At 41.1% G+C, this 22,630-nt stretch overlaps 2 protein-coding genes across 7 annotated transcripts; one reads left to right on the top strand and one right to left on the bottom strand.

Annotated features, from left to right (window-relative positions):
* Window positions 1–1,363: 1,363 nt before the first annotated feature.
* On the top strand, window positions 1,364–5,837 carry gpr83 (G protein-coupled receptor 83). 4 transcript variants are annotated; one of them, XM_047020369.1, is made up of 5 exons: window positions 1,364–1,489; window positions 1,904–3,760; window positions 4,354–4,479; window positions 4,566–4,699; window positions 5,059–5,837. In XM_047020369.1, the coding sequence occupies exons 2-5, from the start codon at window positions 3,431–3,433 to the stop codon at window positions 5,528–5,530; spliced, it is 1,062 nt and encodes a 353-aa protein (XP_046876325.1). In that variant the 5' UTR covers window positions 1,364–1,489; window positions 1,904–3,430; the 3' UTR covers window positions 5,531–5,837. The 4 variants fall into 4 exon arrangements, with proteins under 4 accessions (XP_046876325.1, XP_046876326.1, XP_046876327.1 ...); XM_047020370.1 differs by having other exon boundaries at window positions 1,379–1,489; window positions 1,885–3,760; XM_047020371.1 differs by having other exon boundaries at window positions 1,379–2,189.
* A 3,515-nt stretch (window positions 5,838–9,352) lies between these two features.
* eda2r (ectodysplasin A2 receptor) lies at window positions 9,353–13,683 on the bottom strand. 3 transcript variants are annotated; one of them, XM_047020386.1, is made up of 9 exons: window positions 13,519–13,683; window positions 13,054–13,155; window positions 12,231–12,409; window positions 11,950–12,038; window positions 11,595–11,759; window positions 11,278–11,379; window positions 10,391–11,034; window positions 9,890–9,944; window positions 9,353–9,557 (listed from the first exon to the last, which is right to left on the bottom strand). In XM_047020386.1, the coding sequence occupies exons 2-8, from the start codon at window positions 13,135–13,137 to the stop codon at window positions 9,921–9,923; spliced, it is 1,287 nt and encodes a 428-aa protein (XP_046876342.1). In that variant the 5' UTR covers window positions 13,138–13,155; window positions 13,519–13,683; the 3' UTR covers window positions 9,353–9,557; window positions 9,890–9,920. The 3 variants fall into 3 exon arrangements, with proteins under 3 accessions (XP_046876342.1, XP_046876343.1, XP_046876344.1); XM_047020387.1 differs by having other exon boundaries at window positions 10,391–11,010; XM_047020388.1 differs by having other exon boundaries at window positions 12,231–12,362.
* Window positions 13,684–22,630: the final 8,947 nt, after the last annotated feature.

Here is a 22,630-nt window from a genome sequence, read left to right as displayed (position 1 = left end):
TTGGTTTTCATATGAGGAAGTGAGTGGCCAGAGGAAGTAAAAAAAATGTTTTAGTGGTTAACTGAATTTCACACTCACATGCCCTGTGAAAGTAGGTTTCCACTCCATCTAAACATTTTTTTTTTATTGGTGTAAAATGTGCAATTACTCATGACTTCACAAGTCATTTACATTTAAATGTGTGCATTTAACAGACTTTTATCCAAAGCGACTTCCAAAAGAGAGCTTTACAAAAGTGCACAGGTCACTGATCACAACAATGAGATGTTGCAAGTAATCAAAACATGAAGCATACATTGTGAAAACTAAATAAGTCCCAAAGGGAAGAAAGGGAAGAACCATAAGAGCATTGAGATCTCACAAGTCAATACATTATCGTTTTTCTGATGTTCAGCACCAGTTCAACTAGGGAGACAAAAGTCAGACACAACCAGGGAGTATCTCCTGTACATCCCTCTCAATCACCTCATTACCAGCAAACAATGAACTACCTCCCTACCTCCCTACCTACCTCCCTACCTCCCTCCCTACCTCCCTCCCTACTTACCTACCTACCTCCCTACCTCCCTACCTCCCTACCTACCTACCTACCTCCCTCCCTCCCTCCCTACCTCCCTCCCTCCCTCCCTCCCTCCCTCCCTCCCTCCCTCCCTCCCTACCTACCTCCCTACCTACCTACCTACCTACCTACCTACCTACCTACCTCCCTACCTCCCTACCTACCTCCCTCCCTCCCTACCTACCTACCTACCTACCTACCTACCTACCTACCTCCCTCCCTCCCTCCCTCCCTCCCTCCCTACCTACCTACCTACCTACCTCCCTCCCTCCCTCCCTCCCTCCCTCCCTCCCTCCCTCCCTCCCTACCTACCTACCTCCCTACCTACCTACCTACCTACCTACCTCCCTACCTACCTACCTACCTACTTGTCTACCTGCCTGCTGGCCTATTTGTCTGCCTGCCATTTTTACATGCTCCCTGGGTTGTTGTTCTTACAGTGTCTACAGTGACAGTTTAGTACCATCTCCAGTGGGGTTTAGATCTCACCAACGCTACTGGCTGCTAAAACCATTTTCTTTCCTGATAGGAGATCAGCTTCACCATCCTGTATTATGATCAACGAGACAGAATATGGGGGTCTAAACATCAGATACATAGGCCACATTTTTTTATGTTTCAACCAGGAGCTGGACCATAAAGCTGTTTGTTCATAAAAAGAACAAACAGCCTCAGTGGAACATGTAACACTCATTTTCAAACTGCCATTTAGCATTTCACAACCCTGACATGTTGTCACTTTGGTTCCAGACATTTCCTGCCAGCGTGCGTTGCACTTATCTTCCTTATTTCTGCTTCCTCTTTATAATGCTGTAGCTTAGTAATGATCAGGCAGTTGTTCAGGGGAACAGAGGCATCCCTTCTATTTGATCGGAGAAGACCAATCAAGCAGTCTGCTCGCCAGAACTTCAGAAGAATCCTGTCAACTAGGTACAGCACTTTTCAGAGAAAGAAAGAAATCTAGAATAGTTTGTCAGTCTGTATGCATTGTGTTTGTACATGAAAACTTTAGATCTATGACCTTGTGGGAGGTGGGGTTTGATTCAATGGTTCTATGGTGTTGATGTAGCCTATATCACATTTACTGACAGAAGGCAGAAATGAATCAGACAGTTTTACCTTTGTTAGACCAACATTAATATCTGTCAAAAGCTGCAGCATAGTACTTCGGCTCAGGGGTTGTTGAGGCGGTTAGGGTAGAGTACGCCTACTATGTGACTGATAGGTAAATAAACCAGTCAGTAGTATGCAGTTTAATCTGTATCTATAGAGAACTTGTAAAGTTAACTTGCATTGTTAACTAATAAATAACCACTGCACAATAGTTGTGTTGTTGTTCCACAGGGCTGTCTTCAGAGAGCAGGCCCCTCACTTAGTGTGTTTGACAAGCTGAGTTGAACACTCAGTACACAGGGTGTCAGTTTGTCAAATACCCCAAGTGAGGCGTCAATTGTCTACTGTTCTACTGGCAAACTGCATTCTGCTGGTGACCTTGACTGCAAGCCGACCTTGACTGCAAGCCGTGTCTGGAGTTACTTCATCACTGAGATGAATCATCTTGAGTTCTGCTGATTGGTCCATTCATGTGTTAGCGCTGCCTGTGTTGTTGTCCACGATGTACTGTGTGCAGGTAGGATTATTATGTTGATTATCAACAAAGAATACTAATATAACACACACTAATGCACCACAAATGTAACTCCTCAGGGCATTTCAGGTGTAAGTTTCCGTACTAAATGTATAGGCCTATTTTCACATTAAATGTTTATCCAAATGTTCATGTATTATTTTGTTTCATTGCGTAGGCCTGATGTTTTAATATTTGAGTCTTTGAATGTAACGTCAGTATTTCTTAATCTGATCATGTTGAACGGCTGAATATAACCTTTATTTCAAAACGTTAAAAATGCTACATACAAAATTGAAATAATGAGTCCTTATCTAATTAGGGTAACCGGTTGCGGTAGAGGCTTACTTCTCAAAGATGTTTTAAGATAATAAACACATTTTTTATCTGACAGTCTCACATTTCCTGCCTCCGCAGCGGGTTGTCTCATCGGAGTGAATGGGAGCGTGCGTGTTATCTTGTGATCAGATGGTAGCACTAACTAACTCAATGCACAGCTGCAGCCATGGCCTCCAAATGTAGCTTATCTATATTATTACAGTCGCTTTAGAACTTGGTAGGCGTGCCACTGTCTTTCATTGGGCTACCTCAGTTTATAATAGAGCGCCATTTTAGAACACTCTTTAAGGGGAAACGTGAAGCTACATTGTTCACAATCAGTAGGATTTGTATTTATGCGTCGTATAATATTCATGTTTTCTGCAATTCCCCTAAAAGCTAATTTTACTCTGAAATCTTTTCAGTAGAACACGTTGTTTTACTTAGATCGAATTTCTCAAAAATTGTAATTGACCAAGTCTACTTTGCAGCGCCATCCAGAGGCTAACAATTAATTTTTGAAATGTTGTTACCCAAAAGTGAGAAGGGGAGAGAGGCGGGCTGGAGGGGTATCTTGGGTTTCCCGTCATTTAACCTAAAATGTTGTGAGTCATCGGCACTACATCGGTATTTCAGGGCATGCATTTTAAAACGAAATCATGCGTATGGTGAAATGGCAAAACGTTGTAGTGTTATAGCCTAAGAGAGATTACTTATATTTGTTTGTGTTTATCCTTTAATCAATCACGCACTACGCACAGTGAGCATGAAATCGTGCAGGCAGTCAACGGAGACTACGACTTAAATGATCAGTGGGGGTTTGGATAGGAAAGAGGATGCGCAGCCAAATGTAGTCATTGCCTATATCCTAGATGGACAGGATAGTATAGGTTTCTCCTCCGTACTCAACAGGTAGACACAACTTAATGTGTAAAGTCGAAGATACAATGAATAACACCGCATACTTTCTCAATCATTTCTACTCGTCGTCAAATTCTTCGTTTTGGAATTTTTCCCTGGATGAAGGAATGTACGGCAATGGTACTAGTTATGAGACCGAATCACAGCATTCAACCACAAAAGCTATTCTAATTTTTGCATATTCAGTCATCATCACAATTTCACTTTTTGGAAATATTGTGGTTTGTCACGTCGTGTTAAAGAACAAGCGGATGCATTCTGTCACCAGTTTGTTCATTATGAACCTGGCCGTGGCTGATTTAATGATTACTCTTCTCAACACACCTTTCACATTGGTAAGTTGGAGCAGGTGAAGACGACTGACCCAGTGATGATACATTTGAAACAAGTGTATAGGAAGTGTTGCCTACAGTCTTATGCAAGTTATGAACACCATGTAAAATAACTCTTAAACCATGTTTAGCCTATTTGCGTCTGATACGTTGGGTATGTTTAATAAATTATGAAATATGAAATCACCAAACAGTACTTAACTAGTAACTGCTGAAATTCTCTTGCATTGGTTTGTTTTCAATCTAGACTGTGTATTATTGCATTTTCATAAAATGTTCAGGCTGATTTAGATTTAAAAAAGGCTATATACCATGTTAGAGATATGTAGTCTTTAACCGATTGACCACAATGCACTTTTCTAACATTAAGTTGCTTACTTAGCCTCTGTGTAAAAGTATCTTGCTGTGTAAGTAATGAAGTGTCAGATAAGTGTGTGCAATATAATTAGACTGTAATGTACAGTCCTTCTAAGGTTAAATCGATTGGAAAAAAATCATGGATCCTCTGGTGATAATGCCATCCTCCTAAACTGTCTGACTGGATTTCATGTATGTTTATAATTGACGTTGTTTCTCATGTGTGTGGTGTTTTTCAGACTAGGTTTGTGAACAGCACCTGGGTGTTTGGCAAGCTGATGTGTCACGTCAGTCGCTTTGCCCAGTACTGTTCTGTCCATGTCTCAGCGCTGACCCTGGTGGCCATCGCCCTGGACCGACACCAAGTAATCAAAGATTAATATCTCACATGGATTTATTTATTTATGACGAAACCTATCAGTGTTTTTAACAAAGCCATCTTCTATTGTAGGTTGTCATGCATCCAATGCGACAGCGGATATCAAAATTCCGTGGAGTAATTTGTATCATTGTGATCTGGGTGACAGCTTCCTGCTTCTCCTTACCTCACGCCATTTACCAGAAGCTGCTGCGCTTTGACCTTGGGTAAGGTTGCTCCATTTGGTAAAAATTGTATCAAGATAAATCAATATTTAATATATATATGTATATAGATTTACACAGTAAAAGTCTATATATGATCAATATAAAACATTTACAGTACATTCCATTGTATTAATTCAGCCCACACTTTTATCCAAAGCTACATATATACACGAACATACAAAACGGTCTATAATCTTTCAAGGCAACATGCAAATGAACAGCTTCTCAGCTACCAGGCACAGTGGAACATTAATAGCTCAACTACTGCAACAATAACAGCCCCGAAATAAACAGCATATTACTGCCAAATGTGCTCCAACAATTTTGTAAATAAATTAAGTGAAACTATTCTCTCCTAGTCACAGGAAGGTACGTATGGTGTGCCTGTCGAGCTTCCCTCAGCCGTCTGACGTGGTGTGGAAGTACCTGGACCTGGCCACTTTCTTCCTGCTCTACGTGCTGCCTCTGGCAATCATATCCATCGCCTACGTCATCGTGGCCAAAAAGCTGTGGACTCGCAACGCCATAGGGGATGTGACTATCGCCCAGTATGCCGCCCACAGACGCAAGAAGAAGATGACTCTGAAGATGCTGATGCTGGTGGTGGCTGTGTTTGCTATTTGCTGGTTCCCTCTCAACTGTTATGTCATTCTGGTCTCCAGCAAGGCCATTGACACTAATAACGCACTTTACTTCACCTTTCACTGGTTCGCCATGAGCAGCACCTGCTACAATCCGTTCATTTACTGTTGGTTGAACAGCAGCTTTAGGGCAGAGCTCAAGTCTTTGATATTTATTTTTCGCCCAAAGGTGGAAGCGGTCCCTTGCTAAGGGTTTCCTTTCAAACCAATATGGATATAATGGTAAGGATGAGGCTGTTACAGACTGCACATACACACACAGTCTCTGTAATAAGCTATTACCACTATAAAGAGGTGCTACATCTTGTTTTCTCATGTTTACAGCATTATTCATGTGGTGCATAGAGCTAGTCTGTGCTAGCCAAAAGGAGCTGTATTATCTGAAGGTCGTAAAACAATCGACATGCTAACACATTCAGCCAGCTGCGTAGAACATACTGCAATTTCAGTACCACTGCTCTCCTATGACAGCAGGGGTGTAGTTATTGCTTGAAAGATGTGGGGGTGGTGGTGGTGGGGGGGGGGGGGGGTGGGGTGGTGGGCAGGGAGGTCAATGCAAATGTGTAAAACATAACCTCGCATTTGTTAGAATTGTGCAGTAGATGATGTTAATTCAGAAGTGTTGAATAATGAAGGATGATTTTGCATAGTGATGAGTTTCATCTGCCATTCATACAACCTGCATTCAGTGGATGACGAAAATAATGAAACAGTAATTATTTGTGCAGAATGCTAGAAACATTTAGACATTTAGCCTAATGTGTTGTGCTGTGTTATTTACATTGTGAAATGGTAAACTGGTAAAGTACTAGCTCAACAGTTTTAACTCTAGAGCTTGGTAAACAGTCATCATTTATTTTGTTTGTTGATTCAAATAAGCAGTGTAATGTAGACTATATGTGGGAGAAGGATATTTAGATTTTATGGATCTCTATCTCCTGTGTCAATGTCTTATCTTCTTATCCCACATGCTTGAACATTTTACTGGAACCCATCAAAGAGACACACAAGCACAAACAATAAAACGAGACGTGGAGAAAGAGAAGAGATTCCTGGTGTGAGATTCCCTTACTGTGCCATCCCGTAATTACCCCATCTCTGTGGTAATAAACAGATTCACGGAGCCCAGTGTGTTGTTGTGGATTCATTTTGTACACAAAAAAAGATGTGCAACATTAAGGTATACCTTAATGACCCAATTGTTTATAAACAAGATCGTGGATGAGTCATTTCAGTTGTCTGCCCAGTGACGCGGAAACCATTGCACGGTGACCCACAAGATCTCTTGAATCTCGTGTAGGCTATACAATTGTACTTAAACCGAGTCGGGTACTTTTTAGTGTAAAATGAAGCACTTAATGGGTTTTTTAAGGTTGTTGTGCCCGTCAAATTCTTAGCGGTGAGTTATTCTATTATCTTTTTCTTGTTGGTTAATTTTCATTCAGATGGCCACAACGGTCTCTAACCGTTAACTTTAACTCGTTAAACCATGTGCTTTCCACACTGCGCACAAGTTACGGTTACACAGCACAAGGTGGCACTAGTCTACTGTTCTTGCTGTACATGTATAAAATATTCTATATTTGTAATATATCTGCAACCCGTAGTCCCGGCCTCTCACCTCACAAGAAAGCGGGGTGCCGCATTGCTGCTCGTGTCCTGGGAGCGAAGAATATCTGTTGATGCCTCTGACTTGGAAAGGTGCCTGCGCTAATCGGATCTATTTAAGAACACAGCCAAAAGCCACTGCATAGCATTGTGAACTGAACTCCTTCCAAAATGTCCCAATTTTTTTTTCTCCACTAGAATCATGTTTTACGTTTTAGAAATTTAGAAAGTTTCGAATCGTTAAATTACATTGACTTAATTATTTTTAACGGCCCTATCTTGATGCACCTTACCCAACTGATTCTTTCAATTTTGAGCCGTCGACTTTTTTTTGGTCGACTATTCATCATGTAATACACAGAAGAGGCATGAGAGGTCTCTGTAAGCCTGTGCGCTCACAGCCCGTCCACGTATAAGTAGAGAGAAAAATCCCAGAACAGTATTTGTTTTGATACACCTTTTATCAGCCTTTAACAAAGACAACCCAGTGAAAAGGATCTAATGTCAACAACAAACATCATAAAATAAAAGTACAAGATGTGATGAGGAACCTCCTTGAGCTACCTGAGTTCAAACAGTCAGTCTGATTAACATTTACGCAAACAGTCGTTAGCGGATGTTAACGGATGTCTTCCCAGTATCCGTTCCACAGCTAGCCCCTGCAGCATGTGACCTTGCACCGCCGTAGGGTCGACTCTTCAAAACATCTCCACACAAGAGATCTGGGTGTCAAAGCTCAGCTGGAGGTACGTGGTGTAGGAGTGGGTCAGGTACAGCCAGCAGAGTGCAGGAGGTGAGATAACAGGAGACATACAGTGCCCTCCAAAAGTATTGGAACAGTGAGGCCAATTCCTTTATTTTTGCTGTAGACTGAAAACATTTGGGCTTGACATCAAACGATGAATGTGAAACCAGAGATCAACGTTTCAGCTTTTATTTCCAGGTATTTACATCAGGATCTGATGCACAAATTAGAAAATATCACCTTTTTGTTCGAACCCACCCATTTGTCACGTGAGCAAAAGTATTGGAACATGTGACTGACAGGTGTGTTTTGTTGCCCAGGTGTGTCCTATTACATACATTATTCAATCAATAAATACCACTGAATGTCTACACTCAGGTTCAGATTGGGTAAGATAGGTTTTGTCTATGCAGACTGTATTCAGAGGTGAAAACAACATGAAAACCAGAGCGCTGTCTTTGGGTGAAAAACAAGCAATTGTGAGTCTTAGAGAAGATGGAAAATCAATCAGAGCCATTGCAGAAACATTGGCCATAGCCAGTACAACCATTTGGAATGTCCTGAAGAAGAAGAAAACTACTGGTGTACTAAGTAACAGACGTCGAACAGGTAGACCAAGGAAAACATCAGCAGTTGATGACAGAAACATTGTGAGAGCTGTAAAGAAAGACCCTAAAACAACTGTTAGTGAGGTCAGCAACAACCTCCAGATGGCAGGAGTGAAGGTATCACTATCTACTGTTTGCAGAAGACTTCATGAACAAAAGTACAAGGGCTACACCAGAAGATGCAAACCACTCATTAGCAAGAAGAATAGGAAGGCCAGGCTGGAATTTGCCAAAAAGTACAGAGATGAACCTCAAAATTCTGGGACAAAGTTTTATGGACTGATGAGACAAAGATTAACTTTTACCAAAGTGATGGAAAGGCTAAAGTTTGGAGAAAGAAAGGAACTGCTCATGATCCCAAACACACAAGCTCATCTGTGAAACACGGTGGAGGTAATGTCATGGCTTGGGCTTGCATGGCTTCTTCTGGGACGGGCTCATTAATCTTCATTGAGGATGTAACACATGATGGCAGCAGCAAAATGAACTCGGAAGTCTACAGAAACATTTTGTCTGCCAATTTAAGGAAAGATGCAACCAAACTGATTGGCAGAGCCTTCATCATGCAGCAAGATAACGACCCAAAACACACTGCCAAAACAACAAAGGAGTTCATCAGGGGCAAGAAATGGAAGGTATTAGACTGGCCAAGTCAATCTCCAGACTTAAACCCTATAGAGCATGCATTTTACCTGCTTAAGAGGAGACTGAAGGGAGGAACCCCACAAAACAAACAACAACTGAAAGAGGCTGCAGTGAAAGCCTGGGAAAGCATCAAAAAGGAAGAATGCAAAAGTTTGGTGACGTCAATGGGTCACAGACTTGCTGCAGTTATTGAAAGCAAAGGATTTGCAACTAAATATTAAGTCTTATTCACTTAAATATGTTTTAAGTATATCTGTTCCAATACTTTTGATCACATGACAAATGGGTGGATTCAAACAAAATGTGATATTTTCTTAGTTGTGCATCAGATCCTGATGTAAATACCTGGAAATAAAAGCTGAAACGTTGATCTCTGGTCTCACGTTCATTATTTGATGTCAAGCCCAAATGTTTTCAGTCTACAGCAAAAATAAAGGAATTCGCCTCACTGTTCCAATACTTTTGGAGGGCACTGTACTTAAACCCACACAGGCCTCTCGAAGCACGGCACCCTGATTCAGCACCCCGTTTGAGATTCTGCAGTCTTGGGGGCATCGGGTCCAGGGTCAGCGACTCCATCAAAGTCTGTGGGAGCCTCCTCAAACCCACACCTGGTCCCATTATACACATGCAAACACATAAACGTCCATTAGTAAAAGCACATCACATCTATTACTGGGCACAACAGGTGGGGGACACATAAACGGAGAATCTTGTTTGTTTTCAACTTTTCTGTCTGAATTGGTTTTCTGATTTATTATGATACTTATTCAGGTTTACTGGTTTGATTAGTGCTTAACTTATTTTACGAAGGCCATACTTCACTTGATTGGCTGTTGCTTGGCCATGTGTTAATCCAGGGGTACAGTGGCCATTGTTTGAACTTTGTATTGACTAGGTAAAACATACTTCTTAGATGTACTCAAAAAAGATTAAAACCTACCCTGTTTTACCGTTGAATTTGTCTTCACATTTCACACTTTAAGTGTTTCTGTCATCTGAAAAACAGAAATGGAGTCAGGATTTACATTTATCACCTTGGAGACGATGACAGTCTCCCCCAAAAAGAATGTCAACTTTGCACTTGAGGCTAATACTGGGTTAAGTCATGTCAAGGAAAAGGCAATGTGTTAGAAATCATGCAGAGTTTTGTTGTTCTTGCGATGCTATAACATAAGGATTTTCTACCAGCACATCATAAAAGATGAATTCCTTCATAGATAAACATATAAACAAATAAATATAAGATGAATCATTTGGGGGAATTCTGACATAAGGTCACACTTTACAGTACCATAAAAAACCTGTTGAATTATTATTTTAATGAAAAAATAAAATGTCATGATAAAATATAACGAGCGTGCTCTGTCCTCTAAGGAGCAGTAAATAGCTCTCTCTGCGAGAGGAACAGACGACACAGGCCTGCCATCCTAACTGTAATTACCCGATTACTGTATCCAGGACTGTTGCAACAGCCTCTGTGCTGTGGGATCCTGAAACAGCTGTCAAGTGGCTCCTTCACGCGAGCTGAAGGACTCCACGATTGTTCCCTGACAGTGTTGCTGTTGTTAGGGTCGTCCAAACCCCCAGACACGGCCCTGGCCCCCAGTCTCCCGGAGCTGCAGCGCTGCTCCGTCTGGCAGTGGAGGAGGTCCAGGGATGAAGAAACCACCCTGTGGATATCCATCTCAGTGCATTCCACCGGAACATGCTGGTAGTTGTCCTGAAGCTGGGAAGCGCAGTGGCCCTGGGCTGTCTGAGACGGCGGGCAAGGGGACCGTCGAGCACACCCCTCCAAAGGAGCCGGGGTCGCCACGGTGACCTCCTGGATGTCGGAGGGTTGCCGGGTCAGCAGAGCTAGGGTCGCCATGGTGAGCTCCTGGCTGTTAAAGGGTTGCTCGGACGATGTCAGAGACTCAAACCCAGAGGAGCAGTAACCATCAGTTACATCTGGAGCCAGAGGCTGGACGTCTGGTGTCTGACTGCAGCCCTGAGGAGGATGCTGGGGTGTGATAGTAACAGACTCCGGCAGGTCTAACTCATCTCCCTGGGTCCCATAATCAGCTGCCGTGAAAACACCACAAGGACCTGAGGATGTCTACAGATGATGTTTTTGTTCTGAGGCTGCAGACCCCTATTTTTTGGAACATATTTACACGTGCAACCGACATACATTATTTTAGCAGGCACTTTTATCCTAAGAGACGTACAGATTTAAAACCTGTGGAGTCTGCAGTCAAATGCTCTGGCAGTAAGCTATTTAAATGTACACATAGACATTTTAATTGCTTATTATGTAGACACTTAGCTGTGGTGCACTGTGCTAATTACCTGGAATCTGCTCTTCTTGGTTTGGGTTCAGGGTGACCCTGTTCACTCTGCAGGCGGCACTCTCCATGTCAATCTGACTTTTACTTTTAAAAGCCAGGCATCCTTTCAGCGAGAGATAATTCATTGAGTCAGAAGCACAGATTGAGGAGGATTACTTGTACCTTTCCAGATAAAAAAAATAATAATCCAAACACACACACACACTGACAGAACTCACAGTATTAGAATGAATTCATTTGCACTTTCAAAAATTAATTTACAACCTTAATGCAAGACTGTTTTATAAACTGACATGCAGCTATAAAACTGGTGGGTACCTTTATAGAACTTCCGCAGTATGGTCTGCCTGAAGTATATCAATAGCACAACCGAGAGAGTGATTGCCATGGTAACCAGGACCACAGAAACAGTGTCAGCAGGAGCATTATCCTGGGGAAGGATGCCTGAAACGGACTCTTTTTCCACATCAACTCCTCGGCTTCCTGCAAAACACACGAACAGACTTGGGTTTGTACTATGTACACAGTACCAAAGTACCTGAAATATTTGTTTTTTTAACTATTCGTTGGCCGTAACCAGATCAAATAATACTATCCATGTGCAGCGCACATGTTATTTGTGAATGTGTTATATGCAACAGTTATATGAGAAGAGGGTTTTTCTGCTCCTTACTCCTGCACTGCTGCCCAGAAGATGAGGAGGACACACATGGCATGCACTCCAGATCCTGCAGCCCATCAATACGGATTTTACTGTAAAATCTGTTTGGATCAAATAAAAGAATACCCCAGAATACCCCAGACTGTTTAACAGGTGAACAAGCTCATTAAACAAGCGCCACCTATGTTTAGGAGGGAACGCTTTCATCGTTAAAAAGGGCTGGTGTCAAGTTACTAACGAAAACAATACAGATTATTTTCAAGAAGCACAACGGCATGAAACGCTGTACGAACCCAGGCAAGCACTTCCCACAGACTGCGTTCCTCCGTGACGTGCAAGATGACTTTTCCTGTCTGTTCAAGCGTTTACATGACTGGCAAAATCTGCAGTTGTGATGGCCCCAATCCTCTTTATAGGTCTTCAAACTGCAAGGGGTGCAATGAGCTGATTGGCCATTTCCGTAACCACAGTCCTGGCCAAAAAACCAAGATATACAGTACTGTCCATATTAGAGAGCAAGACAGAGTACAGTTTCAGCATCTCTGAACTGTGTTTATTAAAACATTTTACCAACCACTTTCCTGTTATATAAACATATAAACTGACAGCTATTCCACAGACAGACGTGAGTCTAAACTGCTAGCGTGTCCTATTTCATTGAGCGGGATTATTTCAGGTCATGGGTAACCGTAAACTCTTTTGGCAAAAAATCTCTCGCAGCAAATGGAAAGATTGTAAGCATGCCTGCCAAGTTGACTTGTGTGAACTTGGAAAAATGCTCCCTGAAAAAAAATGGTACAGTCAAATCCAGACAGTAACTAAAACAGGCTTCCCCAGTGCAGGAGCATAGAACCAAACTCAGATCAAGGTCTTTGGGGCAAACTGCTGTGAAATGTTCATTTTGCCAGTGGCATCACCATCTATCCTAAATGTTTGGGAAGCCAATTGATTATTTATTGTCTTCTAATGTACAAGCTAGGTATCATTCTCTTACTTACTTCCATACGAAACATTCCTCATCAGTTTAGTCAAGTAGTATAACAGAACAGCTAAAGGGGGCCATTTTTCAGTTTGATCAATATGAAAATAATAACACAGATAAGGAAAACACCCCACCTCGGACAGCTCCAGGCCTGGTTCACACTGAAGACAAGGATGGCACTCTTCATTGAGGCTGTATTGGTTTTCTGTGCAGTCCATGGATGCAAATGATGACACCTTCCAAGTAGACCAGCAAGCAAATGAAAGGTAAAATAATGTTCACGGTGCTAAATATTAATTCTTAACATACTGCAAGCACTGTGGAGAAGTCCCAACCATCTTCAACAACCTATTTGATCATGTCATCATTAAATTATTCTCTACATGCCTTATAGGCTACTACAAGGTAAAAAAAGAAGAAAGTTATATAGACTCAAATTATGTAAGTAGTAAAGAGCATTAAGGGTTAACGCTGTGAGCTCTCTCGTTGGCACCGCAAGCATGCAGATGTTGATGCTGCCTCACCGATAAACTCAATCTTGCATTGCAACTTTATCTACAACAAAACATTACAATGAAACTGTCTTTGTTACAACCTACCTTGATTCATCAATGAAACTGAATGAAGTATGAGGCCACCTGTTTGTTTCGTTTTGGTGTTGTTGTTTTCGACCACGTAGGCTACGGACTTATCGAATATCTAGCGGTGCTCGGATCAGACATGCCCTGACATGCCTGTTTGCCCTCTCCCTGCGCGCACGGTTAGCTGCCTGTCATGCATAGTAAAAAAAACTTGTGAAATGAGTGAGGATTTGTATTGTGTTGGCCTTATTACTACAACCTTATTTATTGAACGTGAATAACTGTTTTCTGTCTGCTTGATGCCATCTGATTTGAAAAAGCATCATGACAAGCGAATGATGTCCATTTAATGGTGTAGTTTAGGTAATCAGATCACTGCTCTTAGTTAGGGAATAAGGGCAAAATATCGATGCCCTGCAAATTTGCACACTATTTGGGGATAGACTCCTGATTTTTTTCACCAAGTTTCATGTGTGCGACTTTGCTCTGCGTACCACATTGGTGGGGGAACTGGGAACAAGCCAAGTCCAACGTCAATTTCCTTCATTTTTTTGCGGCTTATGGATTTTATGAAAAAGTGTAACAACATTATTTTTTCTCAAAGTTTGTCCAGTGTTCCCCAAAGTTGATTCAGATAATATTTAGACCAAGCCTCACAAAAGGTTTTTTTCCCACTTTTTTTGCCACATCATTTGTCATTTACAGGCAAACCAATGGCCAACAGCCCTCACAGTAGTGATGTGTCGTTCGTGAACGATTCGTTCATTTTGAACGAATCCTTATAAGGACTCGGGAGTAACGAGTCCTCTCAACGAGTGATTCGTTCATTTCCCGACTCGGTCTTTCTACGAGTCTTTGGATCATTTTTCACGTGACCTGCATAGGCTCTGTAGCTAGAGGAAACGAACGATTCGTTCCTTTCCCGACTCGGTCTTTCTACGAGTCTTTGGATCATTTTTCACGTGACCTGTATAGGCTGTAGCAAAAGGAAACGAACGATTCGTTCCTTTCCCGACTCGGTCTTTCTACGAGTCTTTGGATCATTTTTCACGTGACCTGCATAGGCTCTGTAGCTAGAGGAAACGAACGATTCGTTCCTTTCCCGACTCGGTCTTTCTACGAGTCTTTGGATCATTTTTCACGTGACCTGTATAGGCTGTAGCAAGAGGAAACGAACGATTCGTTCCTTTCCCGACTCGGTCTTTCTACGAGTCTTTGGATCATTTTTCACGTGACCTGCATAGGCTCTGTAGCTAGAGGAAACGAATGATTAGTTCCTTCCCCGACTCGGTCTTTCTACGAGTCTTTGGATCCTTTTTTCACGTGACCCGCATTGTATTTTTTAGTAGAGGAAACAGTTTCCTTATTCCCTTTCGCGTGGCCGCTGTTTTAGTAAGACGTGAATGAATGATATTCGCTCAAGTCATCATACTGACTGGTTTTGTTATTTTCACTTTACATTTACACTTACAGTTTAGTGCAGTGTAATTGTTTGACGTGATAATTAAATGCTAGTGTGATAATACATGACCAAATCATACAAACTCATGATACATTATTTTAATGCAGGAATTTATTTTGAAATAGTATTTGCTGGTGCACATGTCATGCACTAACCTACAGTGGACGTATAGGGGCTATACGTCCTTTGCAGTGGACGTATAGCCCCCAACCCCCCCCCCCCCCCCCCCCCCCTGAAATGAACAAATGACTCGAAAAAAGATTCGTTCATTTTACTGAACGAGATTCAAAGAACCGAATCAGTAAAAAGAACCGAACTTCCCATCACTACCTCACAGGACGAGATCATATGAAAATGACAGACAATCCAATCTTTGGTCAACTTCCTCCAGTGCTTACAAATGAAAGCACTGTTGCTTTCGTGATCAAATGACAATATATGTATATATATATATACATATATATATATTATATATATTTGTGTATATATTGCCATGGCGACTACCGGACCGCCATGCACCTGTAGCTGTTTGTAGCATCAGCAGATGTTGTAGATTCAAACTCTTTTAAACAAGTAGCCAAGTAACCACACAACAGAATGCAATTCAACGGATTAATTATACATACAAACATTTTCCAAATATGACATGCCCATTATTTACTACAGGCTTTCAAGCCTGGCTAAGCAGACATTATTAGACTGCTAAACAAAACAAGTTATATTTTTCCAAGCAAATCATTGTTCAGTCTAGGCTACATAGTCTACCATCCAAAGAGATAATCAAAGGTTAAAGCGTGGGATGAATCACTACGTCAGCTTTCACAGAACAGAAAAAAAACCCTTATCCTTTCCTTTTAAATATTATTTGACAACTCAGTTAAATTCATTAGGCTATTTCATGCATACATACTTCTGGAGTTTCAGTTTGTTCTATGATTAGGGGGATTTGGTGCATTATGAAAAAACTTATGAAAAACATAAATCTTATAATAACTTTTGACCTTATAATTTATGAAGGTTATAACATGCAATAGGCCTGTTTGATTCCAACCTAGTAACATGCCATGTGGTGAGCTGGGCTGGGCTAGCCCAGGAAAACCTTAATAAAAAGGGTGGCAACACTGGAGGATGATAAAAAAAACATGTTATTTTCAAAGAATCTTGTCCAAGAATTATTTATACCAAAAGTACAGATGGTTTCTAAAGATTATAAATGTGAGAAAAAAGACAATCCATGACAGTTTTTTTTTATACTGTTACTTGATTCACTTGGGAATGAGTCTTAATGGGCAACAGTCTTTCACCCAGTGCTGTGTGCTGGATGACTGGGTTTTGATCTAGTGGGAGCTGCTCTTCTGAAGGCCAAGAGTGACTGCCAAACAGACAGGACACAGAAATGCCTCAGATAAGAACGTGACTGAAACATTTAACACCTGCAGCCAAAGGGGAAGACTTAGCTTTCATTGTTTTGTTTGTACAGATTTTTCTCTTCAAACTTGAGTAGCCTCGTTCTTGTTCTAGCCACCACAAGAACACAAACAACAACAAAATACACAATTCAATATTAGGCAGTGTGCGTGTGTGCGTGTGTGCGTGTGTGCGTGTGTGTTGGGTCACACACATCACCCAAAGTCATGTGGGGATTGCACTGTATGTAACACTGAGGTGATTCCAATTTAGTTTGAAAGGCTTTCTTTTACAAACAGGCTAATTGCTGCACATGCACCTTTTGTACAGTTTGGTCTTTAAGAATCCCCTGGAAAACGGTTGTTAATTCAGTGAATGTTCCATCTGACTAAATTTCCCATATTTATTTTACTTTTTTAAACAATGGTTGGCATAAGTGTGTTTGCAAAAATGGTACATAGTTCTTACATGCCCCTCCTGTTTGATGTGGCTTGGCATCTGAAACCCAAACTTAAATGCAATATCAGCTGTCTTAGTGGAGATGTTGGTGTGTGGATACCAGTACGGTTAATATTTAATCTGTGAATGGCAGAACTCAGGGTGAGCCTTGTTTTCAGGTGAACCCACGGAGCACTGCCTGCACAATGCACCTCCTCATCATCGTACAAGCAGAGATCCTCCACTCGGACTGACCCGTGTGACCTGCTATGGTTCTCCTGCAATATGGGTCAGGCAGAGGACAGCATTAAATGGACGGCTCACTAATATATGTCACAATGGGCTACTTCTCACTAATACATGTAATGTAATTTCTCCAGAGCAGCCATTCCCCACCTTTTCCACTTTGCGGCCCACTTGCATCGCTTAAACATTTTTTGCGGCCGTCCAACACACCCGTCCGTCCGTCATCTGCCGCTTGTCCGGGGATCGGGTCGCGGGGGCAGCGACCTAAGCAGGGAGGCCCAGACTTCCCTCCCCCCGGCCACTTCCACCAGCTTTTCCTGGGGGACCCCGAGGCGTTCCCAGGCCAGCCGAGAGACATAGTCCCTCCAGCGTGTCCTGGGTCTTCCCCGGGGCCTCTTCCCAGTGAGACGTGCCCGGAACACCTCACCAGGGAGGCGTCCAGGAGGCATCCTAATCAGATGCCCGAGCCACCTTAGCTGGCTCCTCTCGACACGGAGGAGCAGCGGTTCTACTCTGAGCCCCTCCCGGATGACCGAGCTTCTCACCCTATCTCTAAGGGAGAGCCCGGACACCCTGCGGAGAAAGCTCATTTCGGCCGCTTGTATTCGCGATCTCCAATACACCCGTTCACTTAATTTGCGCTCACGTGTTCACAACACCACGTGCCAAACTCTTTGCTTTCACGGCTGAATGTATTGAGTGATCAAATATGACAAACTGTCTATCAGCGCCACAGTAAGCACACATTGTGAATGTTTTTCACTGAGAAAGGTATGTTACATTACATCATCCATTGGGAACAAATAGGCATATGACAGACCAATTATTTATGTGAGTTAACATTAACGACTAGCAAGCAAGCTGACAGATAATTAAACAACTTAGCAAAAAATGGTTCGCTAGCTAGCCTCGCTAACATTACTGCTTAAATCCTAGATAGCTAGAGCTATCCTAGCTAGCAACTTTTACTGTGTAGACCTGTGTAAGTAAACCTTACCTTCGTAATAGTCGATGTAGCTCCAAACATACAATTTGAACCCCTTTTCCCTCCTGGTTGAAGGACAGCAGCATAGAATGCTATGTACATCGTTTATTGTCATTTTAGGAAGACCACCCAAACTCTTCTACAAAACGCAATTTTTTGTTTGAGAACTTACGTAACTGCTCGCTACTGGAAGTTGTAGACCTAGGTTATACAATATGCGGAAGTGATGGGTGCATAGTGGATTGAAATGGGTGTATTCAAGTTAAGGTGGACATGTCAGTTGGTATTTCATCAACGTGCCAAGCGTAACTATTAGCGTTTTGGTCATGATGAATTTAAGGCAAAATGTCATATAAAAATGAGTAAGAATTGTAATAATCATTTACCAACAGTAAATATCAATATTTTGATATTTTTTTATTTTTCATACTTTAGTTTTCATTTGTTTGGCGACCCCCCTGTATTACCTTAGCGGATGACTAGTGGGCCATGGCCCACAGGGTGGGAATCGCTGCTCTAGATGTTTGTTTAAGCCCGAAAGTATCTGAATCAACAACGCACTGCAAATCAATCAAAGAAATGTTTCTGGATTTGGATTAATACCTCAAAGTTTGACAAATGTTCTGACTTGCCAATAAAATGTAGTCAAGTCAGTTGACAAATCATGCTACAGTACGTCTAGTGACTCTATGACTCACTCTTCTATAAAGCAGGATTACAGGCAGATGTTAGCCTGGCAGCTGAACCACATACCTTGAAAATAACAAGCCATGTGGATCATATTAAACAGTTGGAGAACTTGAGTACAGTATTGTACAATAGCTGCAACATCATTATTGACGGATGTTTGGAAGGTTTTAGTAAATAAAATCAGTAGGCTATAAATGTTTCTTTCGTGTGAAATACTGATAGGCCTACTCTGATGCTGTTTAATTAGGCTGCACAGTTATAGTGAACAGTCTCACTGATCAGTCAAACTGTTTAATTAGGCTGCACAGTTATAGTGAACAGTCTCACTGATCAGTCAAACTGTTTGTGGAATGGAATAGATTGTATATGAACAGTTCTGTGTTAAAGACAATTTTTTTCAGCTTTCTGATGTTTGCTTGGTCTAATGTTGTATTATATGTTTATTTATTACTTAACGAATGAAGCTTCATTGTATCCAAAACGGGTTTAAGTTAATTTAAATTAAAAGGTGTACTACAATCAATTAACTAAAAACCTAGTAGGTTTAGTAGTCACAGCTATAGATGAAAAAACTTTAAAATTTATCGCTCTGGTCTGATCTGTTTGTAACCTTGAATTATAGAAAAAAGGGTTTTATGTTTCAGCCTTGGCATTTCTCTTCTTGGAAGCCTTGTGTTTTCCTCTCTCCTCTCCCACCCGTTCCCTCTACTCCCTGTAGTCTCTTTACCGCTGCTCCACAGTCCACAGTCACGTCACACAAAGAAGAGGACCCTCCAGCTTGTAGCTACACTTAAGAAACAAACATATGAATAAAAACAGAATAACTATGATTATTATGATCGGTACCTGAGTTGGTACAGTGTGATAGAATAACGCTAAGTTCAAATTCAGTTTGGTATTCGCTTGAAACTCGAAGACAGGTTTGAATTTGGGTAGAACCATAAAAAAAAAAATCCTTCAAAGAGCTCCACAGTTGTGGTTTTGTTTCATTTGTGTTGAAGGTTAAGTTTCCCCTTTAGAAAAGTTTGTTGTCAACAAGACGCTCCAAGTTGAGAAACACACAGAAATATTTATGAAAAGAGCAGAAACGATAAAAAGGAAATACAAAGTTCCCACACTACTTCTTGTTATGGTCTGAGAAAGTAAATGTATTGTTGTAGATGGACACATTTTTTTTAGTTAACTGCCACCAGCAGTGTGGTTTTCATTTCTGTAGTGTTGTCTAGAGTCCAGAGGAACAGTAACATGTCAACAGACACTGCGGGCATGCACATCATTTTACTACAAATATAAATTCAAATACTTACCTAAATACCAATGTCAGAAGAATTCAGTTCATCCATTCCATCATTATCTCAGCCTAAAGGTCTTGCTCTGGTACCATCACAAATGAGGATTTCTAAGGTGTTGTTTTCAGTAATGTCCACAAAGATAAATATTCGGCCTAGTAAGGAACGTCTGTTCTGTACCGCTGGGACCTACATGAAACATGATCTGTTTGACATATGAGCATTCCTTTCTTCATTTATGTATAAGTATCTGTACATAATCTGATGAGCTAATTTTGTTTTAATAAAAGAACGTTAAACTGCGAGGCTGCAACACAATCGTGAGGGTTGTATGATTCAGTGATTTTATTGGAACTCCCCACTGGTTCATTGCCTGTTTCATCATTTGTTCAGAAAAGAACCATTTGTCCTTAATCTCATTCATGAAAGTTCTAGGCTTTCAAGTTAAACAAGACAATGAATATTTCATTGACTGTGTTCAACAGGAACATGAAAGAATTGCATTCACAAAATCATATTTTACTCAGCTTCACATTGTGTCTTTAAAAGTCTCACCTTTACAAACTGTTGTCCATGGTTGTCTATTAACATATTTAGTTGTATGCATTTGAATAGCATTAACATTTAACAGTAGTAGTAAATTGGCATGACATAATTTTATATATATTTATATAAACTATTCTACAACGTCATCCACAATCATATTTGGACGATAACTTCAGTACAGTGCTTATTGCTGAGCAATTCAAACTTGCATTATATAGAAGTCCAGAGCACAACACTGTCTGGCTAGTATATAGAGTTTCAGTCTTGATTTACTAGGACATGATACTTGATATCAGAAAGGCAACAGGTTATAAACATGTTATGCTACTATGTAAAAATAAATAAAAAATATTCCCAGTTCCTGCTTTGTAACAAAAACTGTAATATTATTGGACATGCGTTGAATTAGAGAAATGTCCTTGCTGAATCTGCAGACAGCCTTGAGTTAAAACTAGTAGGTACAAAGTGCTTTTTCAAGGCTGTCATCCATTCAGTCCTGCCCTCACCTAGAATAGATCAGTGAGGAATGCGGTGGGAGAGGTATGATGGTGCTTGTGTATTGATGTCAATCAAACCTTGTTACTATTAGTGTATTTGACACAAACAGAAAACTGTGAGTGTTTCGTAGTTACAGTCCTGGCCAAAAATATAGGCACCCTTGCACTTAAAAAAAATATAATAATGCACTGTTTTTTAAAGAAAACTGTTGAAATTAAAACATATTTTGGGATGTACATGTGATTGTGTTTGATGTGTAGTTGAACAAAACTTAGCAAAATCTCTTCAAAGAAATCCCCCAAGTGCCTGGACAATATTATACTGGCATCTTTTAGAAGTAGAAATGATTCGATTCTAAACAAATGATCTCCTTTACTTTGGAATTGAACTCTCTTGTGGTGTTGAAGGTATATGCGGAATATAAAAAACATATTCAACCAGTTTGCATAGAGAAAAGGGCTTATTCATTTGATTTGTATCACTATCTGTGCAGCAATGAGCATGGATAAAAGAAAGACAACCGGAGAACTATTGGAGGAGGTCAGACAGAAGAGGGTAGCCAAACGTGGACAATCTCAAGGCTTCAAGTTCATCTCCAGAGACCTTGATGTTGTAGTTTCCAGCTTACGTAATGTTATCAAGAAGTTTAAGGCCCATGCCACTGTAGGCAACCTCCCTGGACGTGGACAACTTGATGGAAGATTGCAGCAAAGGATTGTTGGAATATTGGAGAAAGCACCTGGGCTAACTACGACACAGATTCAAGCTGACCTTCAGAGACAAGGTACCAAACTTTCGACGCACATCATCGGCAGCCAGATAAATGAAAGGGGGGTTATTTGGTTGGAGGCCCAGGAGTACCCTGAGAGAAAAAGATGAGAAAGCCCTGACTTCAATTTGCTCAAACACATCTGAGCATGCCAAAGTCCTTCTGGGAGAATGTTCTGTGGACAGATGAGACCAAATTACATCTGTTCGGTATGGTACCCAATCTCTCTCGTTACAGAAAACATAATGAAGCAAACATGGAGACAGAGTGACGTTCTGGGGTTGCTTTGCTTCCTCTCACCCAGAGAGCCCTGAACGTGTGCGTGGCATCATGTCATCAGGTGACTAAAAAAGGTATTTAGGAGCGCCATGTCAGACCCAGTGTTGGAAAGCTCAGTCTTCATCAAAGGTCTTGGGTCTTACAGCAGAAAAGAGACCCCATACCAAACTTCAAAAAGCACCCAGGAATGGTTTAAGAAAATATTCTAGACTGTTTTGAAGTGCCCAGCAATGAGACCAGATCTCAATCCCATAGAAAGCTTGTGGATAGATCTGAAAACAGCAGTTAGAAAGCACCCTTCTATTCTGGGAGAACTAAAAAAGTTTGCATGCAGAGTAGTGGGACAAACTGCCAAGATAGAGAGAGAGAACTTGATTGCAGTTCTCCTGACCAAAGGCTATGTTACCAAATATTAAGTCTAGGGTTAGAAATGCTGATGTAAATAGGGGGATTTTATCTGTTTGTTTTTCTGTCAAATTTCTGCCCATTACATAGCCTTCTGAATCAAATACAAAGGTTCT

Source organism: Hypomesus transpacificus, chromosome 5, assembly GCF_021917145.1.
Source record: "Hypomesus transpacificus isolate Combined female chromosome 5, fHypTra1, whole genome shotgun sequence".
Classification (NCBI taxonomy): Eukaryota; Metazoa; Chordata; class Actinopteri; order Osmeriformes; family Osmeridae; genus Hypomesus; species Hypomesus transpacificus.
This window is presented reverse-complemented; position numbering and strand designations above follow the sequence as displayed.